At 38.5% G+C, this 7,405-nt stretch overlaps 2 protein-coding genes across 4 annotated transcripts in view; one reads left to right on the top strand and one right to left on the bottom strand.

Moving 5' to 3' along the window:
• LOC112157927 (beta/gamma crystallin domain-containing protein 1) overlaps positions 1-6,151 on the top strand; it is a 32,096-nt gene extending 25,945 nt beyond the window's left edge. For 2 of the 3 annotated variants that reach the window (XM_024291043.2, XM_024291041.2), the window contains exons 17-22: positions 316-448; positions 1,372-1,511; positions 4,716-4,839; positions 4,917-5,075; positions 5,136-5,298; positions 5,425-5,719. In XM_024291043.2, coding sequence (XP_024146811.1) covers positions 316-448; positions 1,372-1,511; positions 4,716-4,839; positions 4,917-5,075; positions 5,136-5,298; positions 5,425-5,513 — 808 coding nt within the window. In that variant the 3' untranslated portion in view covers positions 5,514-5,719. Of the gene's footprint in view, positions 1-315; positions 449-1,371; positions 1,512-4,715; positions 4,840-4,916; positions 5,076-5,135; positions 5,299-5,424; positions 5,720-5,823 lie in introns of those variants that run through there. The other variant, XM_036210486.1, reaches the window with a different exon arrangement.
• The window catches only part of LOC112157929 (reticulon-4-interacting protein 1 homolog, mitochondrial), a gene marked incomplete in the record, with an annotated part of 11,767 nt that continues 9,274 nt past the window's right edge, over positions 4,913-7,405 (bottom strand). The window contains 1 exon segment of the mRNA XM_024291044.2: positions 4,913-6,093. Coding sequence (XP_024146812.1) covers positions 5,917-6,093 — 177 coding nt within the window.

Below are 7,405 nucleotides of genomic sequence, written 5' to 3'. Positions count from 1 at the left end.
GTTTAAAAAAAATGTTTTAGAGTGTTCAATAAATGTTGATCCTGTTCAACCCACAACCTAAGGAGTGTTTTGGATTTTGGCCCCTTGTGAGATTAAGTTTGACACTCCTGATTGAAATACCAGAGTAGCCTTCACTAAATTTACGAATTTGCTCCTTTTTCTAATTAATATAATATTACTTTTGTTGAGCTTTTTGATACAAAACATTTGATTTCTACCAAATAAAAAGTCATAAATGCAGAATCTGAAAAAAATAGACTTTTGGATTATATTTTTGTGGGTTTTCTGCATTTATTTTGTGCAAATGACTTTCAGCTGGCTCGCGTTTGAAGGCCAGGACTTCACAGGAAAGATGTATGCGTTGGAAGTGGGGAGCTACCCGGATCTGAGAGCAATGGGCTGCGTCAGCAAGAGCTCGTCCATCCTGTCTCTGCAGTCCATCGGCCCTGTGAGTCTTTCTGCATATATATATATATATATTTAAAAATAAGGTTATGTTGTCTCAGTTTAGTGTTTCAGCTGCATGTCATTTGGTGAAAGCTGCCTCTGCAGCTCTTTAATGTCAGCTGTCATGCAGAGATCGAAACTGGTTTTTATTCTCACATCTTTCAGAGGGAACCTTGCTGATTTGGCTCCGCTCTCTGCTGTGTCTTATTTTTACACAGAAATTTGAAAATATTTTGTATAAATCTTCAAAAAAAAGTCCAGAAAGTAAGAATATCTTTACTTATTTTATCAATTTGCTCATAAAAATACACAAAATTGGTAAAGAAAGCTGAAAAATTGGTAATTAATTCTCACTTTCGTTTGGCATGGATGATATATTTTGTGTGTAAACTGTCAATACTTGGAGTCGTGGTTTCAGAGTGAATACGGAGGGTCTTCTAGAAGATTGATGTTTTTGTGGATGTTGACTTGACATGAGAAATCGCCAATCTAAAATGAGATCTAACCTGAAGCAGCAAAAATACGTTTATTTTTCCACATGATTTTTACATGTTTATGTAAACTCTGTGATGGTTTCAGTCAACCAAAAAAACAATCAAAATGGCATTTAAAAGTGAAATATGTCCACTGAGTTCACAATCTACAATCATCGGAGGCGGCGGACTCAAGTCACATGACTCATGCACGCAGGCTTTAACTGTGGGGGGGGTATTTGTGCATGAAGTTGTGCAACGTCTTTCTAATTACACAAAAATACCATCTTGTGCTAAATGAATCACGACCAGCGTGACTGTCAGATTGGAAAACAATCTGTCTTCTGCACAGAAAATATCTCCGTTTCTATGGCAACCTTAAAATGACTCATTTGGAATTAAAAAAAAATTGTCCCCAACCGATCTACAAGTGCGCCGTCTTTGTTTCCAGGAGTTCTCGTTGCCGTCCATCACTCTGTTCGAGCGCAGCGGTCTGCGTGGGAAGAGGGTTCTTCTCACCGACGGAGCCGTCAACCTCCTGCTGGCGGGGGGCAGCACGCGGGTCCAGTCGGTTCTGGTGGAGGGAGGCATGTGAGTCCATGCTAGCTTTTCATTTGTTCTGTTTGTCTTGTCCCAAGAGCATTCTGGGAGTTTAGATTTTAGTGCATTTCGCTTCAATTTTCTCACTTTTACCTCCATTTTTGTTATAAATTAATGGTTTAATCCGAGGAAATTGTATTTCTTATGTTTTCTACCTAAATGTTGAACCTACACATGTGAATTCTGAGCTCAGGTAAGGGTCAACATCCTCCTGCCAGTCAGGTGTCTTCCACCATGGTGTGAGTTTGACAAGCTGAAGCCTTTTGAGTTCCTGCTGGAGACTCAACATGTTGTGCTGTCTGTCATTTGAACCCCTAAACCTGAATACTGAATCTGTTGTCCACACAAATATCTATTTTTTCATATTTCTGTGCCTAATGGAGATAAAGTCCAAAAAGTTTTGGTCTTAAAATAGATTATAATTTGACCATCAGGTCCAGGCTATTTTTTTGCAATTAGATTTATATTTAAAGCGAGTCTTGAGTTACTTTTATTGAGCTCAGTGATGATGCTCGCTCAGATCAGAAATATCGGGTGCAGTCTGACGGGTCAGCTCAACTTCTCTGCTGCATTGAAGTCGGCGGCTCTGGCAGAAGGATTGATGATGGAAAGTTGCTGCTGGTGTGCAACATTCAGACTGTAGGTGTGAGTCCAGACTGAGGAAGCGAAGGAGCTACGGAGGCAAACATCTGCTGATGAAGGAGATTGTGACATTTTTGAGAAGCTGCATGAATGAGTTATTTATCTACAGCTCATGTGTCAAATTCAAGGCCCGGGGGCCGGATCCGGCCCTCCAGATCATTTTATTTTATTGTTATTAATGTTATCTTGTGCCTATTTCTGTCTTGTATAATTTTGACAAAATATTGAAAGTCTTTTAAGGTTTAAGTTGATTTATTCTGGAATAATATTCCTGCCTTTTTATTATTCATATTAATGTTAAGAAGTTATGGTTTTAAAGTTTTAAAAATTGGCATTCTGATAGCTTTATGGACTATTTTGGCTTTTACTAATATTTTTTAGGCTGTTTTTAACTAATGTTCCAGCTTCAAGTTAGCTATTTTTGCTAATTCAGGCTTTTCTTTTTTTTGTTTCTGAAGTTGTTTTAGAGTTCAGCTAATATTCCAGCTACATGCTAGCTATTTTGGGAATTTTAGACTTTTTAAAAGTTTTTGAGGCTTTTTTGAGGTTTAGCGAATATTTCAGCTACAGGCTAGCTATTTTTGGCTAATTTAGGCTTTTTTTCATTTTTTTAATGCTATTTTGAAGTTTAGCTATTTTTTTCCACTGCAAGCTAGTTGTTTTGGCTAACATACCTTTTCTTTCTTTCTTTTTTTTAAGCTGTTTTGGAATTAAGCTAATATTTAAGCTGCATGCTAGCTGTTTTGGCTAATTTAGACTTTTTAAAAGTTTTTGAGGCTATTTTGAGGTTTAGCTAATATTTCAGCTACAAGCCAGCTAATTTAGGCTTTCGATAGTTTTTGAGGCTGTTTTGAAGGTAGGTTAATATTTACATGCTAGTTGTTTTGAAAAAAATCGTTTTTTATCCGTTTATGTGGGCTATTTTGGAGTTTAGCTGTTTTTCAGCTACATGCTAGCAGTTTTGGCTAACCCAAGTTTTTTTTAAGTTTTTGAGGCTGTTTGGGAGTTTAGAAAATATTCCAGCTGCAAGCTAGCTGTTTTTGCTAATTTAGGCATTTGTTTTAGTTTTTGAGGTTGTTTTGGAATTTAGCTAATACTCCAGCTACATGCTAGCTGTTTTTTTGTTTATGCTTTTTTTATATAGGTTTTTTGTTTTTGTTTTTGTGGCTGTTTTGGAGTTCAGCTAATAATTCAGCTACTTGCTAGTTTTTTTTTTTTTTTTGGCTAATTAAAGCTTTCTATAGTTTTTGAGCCTGTTTTGGAGTTGGGTTAATATTTACATGCTAGCTGTTTAAGCCAATTTTAGATTCTTTCAATCTATGCAGGCTATTGTGAAGTTTAGCTAGTTTTTCAGCTACATGCTAGCAGTTTTGGCTAACCCAGGTTTTTTTTTGTTTGTTTGTTTGTTTTTTTTAGTTTTTGAGGCTGTTTTGGAGTTTAGAAAATATTCCAGCTACAAGCTAGCCATTTTTGCTAATTTAGGCATTTGTTTTAGTTTCTGAGGTTGTTTTGGAGTTTTAGCTAATATTCCAGCTGCATGCTAACTGTTTTGGCTAACCTAGGTTTTTTTTTTCTTAGTTTGTCAGGGTGTTTTAGAGTTTTAGCTAATATTCCAGCTACATGCTAACTGTTTTTTGTTTTAATTTAGGCTTTTTTTAGTTTTTGAGGCTGTTTTGGAGTTAGGCTAATACTTACATGCTAGCTGTTTTAGCTAATTTAAGATTTTTTTTCTAAGTTTGTCAGGCTAATTTGACATTTAGCTAATATTTAATCTGGCTGTTAGCTTTTTCAGCTATTTGCTTTAGTGATTTCCGCTAGCATCTTCAGCGGCCAAATTCATCTTACAGCATTCACATAGCATTATCACAGGTAATTTTATATATTTAGTTCATAAGTATGTTGAAAAGTTACAAAGTTTTAAAATGTTAGTCTTAGTGTTCAATACATTTTTGATCCTGTTTGGCCCGCGACCTAAGGTGTGTTTTGGATTTTGGCCCCTTGTGCGATTGAGTTTGACACCTCTAATCTACAGTTTGATTTTATGAAATCACACTACAAGTTGTTAAAAAGTTCACTTCTATATTTGCATAAAGACCAAGTAAAACCTGTTTTGTCAACGCCAACATCACACACTAAAAGCAGAACAAACTCTTATATATCTTTGCACCTTTGACCGGAACTTTCTGTAATGAACGCGTTTGCAGCCGACAGGCGCGGTGAAGCCATCGAGGAGGACGAGCCGCCATTGTCCTGCATGCATGAGATCTCTGAAGTACATGAAGCAATTTTGTGGTGTTCCCTGCGGCTCCCGCAGGACTTCCACAAGTGATCACAGCTCTTAGATTGTTGCAGAGAGAGCTGTTTTCCCACCAGAGCAAAATGACATGGTGGGAGCTTTTGAAAGGATTTTTTATGTTGTGCTAGCTGGGAATCTGCTTTTATGCTGCAAGCAGATATCGTGCAGACAGGGGAAAAAAATATCAAAAAGTACTCATTTTCAGTAGGATTTTTGGCTTGTATCTCATCAAATCAAACTTTTTGTCTTATTTTTAGGTGGATTGCGTATGAGGGAATTAACTACCGAGGGGCTCAGATTTTGCTGAAGCCTGGCGAGATTCCAAACTGGCACAAATTTAGCAGTTGGCAGAAAATCGGATCTCTTCGTCCTCTTTTGCAGGTAATGACACCCCCATAATAACCCCATCTGTTTCAACTTTTTTTAAAAAAGTAATTCTTCTTTTTTTGTGTGGGCAGAAACACGTGTACTTCCGCTTACGGAACAGACAGTCGGGGATGATGATGTCCATCACCGGGGATTTCGACGACGTCAAAATGCTGCGGATCCAAGAAACGGAGGAAACGGGCGGCTTGGAGCAGATTTGGCTGTACCAGGATGGGCATCTGTACTGCAAGGTACGAGGATCAGCTGATGTTTAAAGTGGTAGATGACGTAGTAATGACTCGTACTTCCAGCTGTTTGAGGAGTACTGCCTAAGCCCGAGTGGAAGCGTCACAATCCCCGGAAGCAGAGCGGGAGTCACGCCAAAGTTTGATGATCAAATTCACCCGTGGAGCATCACTCCGGAGGGGTTTGTTCGCTACACCCTCACCCCTGACCTCGTCCTGGAAGTCAAAGGTGAGACTTTTACACATGTACTAGCTGATGTCAAAACTGATGAGTTGGTGCCCCCTAGTGGGCATAAAATCCACTAAAAGTTTTTAATAAATCTGTATAACAAAGGAAATCCCTGATGTGTTTCAGGTGGACATCAGTACGATAAGAAGCACGTGATTTTAAACACTCTGGATCCACACAAACTACAGCAGAGATGGGATGTGGAAATTCTATAACAAGCGGAGAAAAGTTTCCAAACTGAACTTGTAAGATATAACACTAAAGTTGTAAAATTTTAAGATTTTTCAATCTTTTGACCGTGCTAGAAAATATTTGTATTTCCTTACATTCCAGCCACATACCGAACAAAGTAATTGTGTGTAATCAGAACCTTTTGTGTTCCTTGGATATAAATATTTTGTCAATAAATATCTCAAACAGATTTTTGTCCAACTTTTATTTTTAAATAGTGCAAAAACGAGATGAACATTGTGTTCAGGTTTACATGAATACTTGTAACAGAAACACTTTTTCCTCCCATTGCAGCATAAAACTGAACAGAATGAAATGTAAGCACCTTAAAATATCTCAAACAAGTGTTACAACCTTTGGCACACTCTTCCTCCCTGCAGACGAAGATCAGGGTAATTCGGCTTTTTCTTGCATCTCCTCCTCTGATTCTGCAGTTTCTCTGCAGCTGTCGTCCTCTTCAGACACCTTGACCACGGTCTTCCCTCTGGCGTGGCCGTGCTCCAGTTTCTGAAAAGCCTGAGGCACCTGGGCGAAAGGGAACTGGGCCTCCACCACTGGAAGGATCTGTGATGAAGCATGAAGAGAAATGTTAAAAATTAAAATTAAATTGATCTTTAATTGATCTTTGTCTTCAGAGTGACATCAAGAAAACTTAGAATTGTGATAAACCTATCAGACCACAAGGGGGCAGTACATCAGTTTCTGATTGCTATAAAAGGATTTAGCCAAGAAAATGAAAAAAAATTGCCTTTTTTTGCTTAAAAAGAGCATTATTGCTTCTTGGAATGAATCTAGATGCTTAAAATTTTGAGATATGTAAAGATCCCATAGCAGCAGTGGATGCAGTTTGTTTTCCTGAACCAATACAACATTGCAGAGGTTTAGTTCATACTATTTCATGAACAGCTTTGTAAATGCAGTGGATGCAGTTTGTTTTTCTGAACCAATATGAGGTTGCAGAGTTTTTTTTCCCCTAATTCATGGAATGCTTTGAGAACAAAACTGTTTGGGGATTTTACAAAGATTTAACTAGACCGGCAACTGCTTAAAAAACTAAGGATGTGTCCAAATTCAGTTACTTCTCCCTAAAGGCTGTTAGCCATTTAGTCTAGAAACTTCCTAGAAGTCTACGAAAATCTAGTCTGCAATGATGTACACAAGATTGACAAATATAGACCACAATGCATTGCGTTTAAGCATTTAAAAATGCATATACATTGATTTTTTTAATTAATAATCCAAGTTTTCATTATAAGAAAACAGTAAATTCCTAAATAGTCTTTGTAAGGATGAAACAGCCACATCTCAACTACAGATTTTTCTGAATTATTTTAAAGCTTGTGTCTTTCCTAATTTGTTTAATCAAAAGTTTAAGAACTCCAATAAGCCCTCAAGGCTTTATCCCCTCTACTGTGGTGGCTGCAGATAATCAGGAGGGTTTAGAATGTGATGAGGCTGGACAATCCTGCTCTGGTCCCTCAACACAAGCAGCTCGGCTTGTTATTCCAGTCAGCATCTCTTTTGGTTAACGATGAGCGCGGTGGCGTCACCCCAAGCAGTCACCTGACAGCTAATAGCCCGTCCAGAGCGCACGTGCATGGGGCTGTGTGGAGTAGTAGCGTAAAGGGGGGCGGGGTGTCCCGCCACAGGTCTGAGTGTAAGCCTCAGGACAAAAGGACTCGATTTTGCAAACGGTGGCTCAGCAATGTTTAAAATCCATTCACCGTTTCCTGGCGCCTGGTTCGGTCATGCAGCGCCACGCCGCGCAACCAACCGGCAGATAGAGGGAGCCTGCCCCAAAGCCAGGCAAACTTTGAGTTCAGGCATGTGGAGAATCTCTGGTATGTTCACACTTTCGCTTCATCTATTTTATTTC

This window comes from Oryzias melastigma, linkage group LG24, assembly GCF_002922805.2.
Source record: "Oryzias melastigma strain HK-1 linkage group LG24, ASM292280v2, whole genome shotgun sequence".
In the NCBI taxonomy this organism is placed as follows: Eukaryota; Metazoa; Chordata; class Actinopteri; order Beloniformes; family Adrianichthyidae; genus Oryzias; species Oryzias melastigma.
Note: the sequence above shows the minus strand (reverse complement) of the source record. Positions and strands in the feature narration are given on the sequence as shown.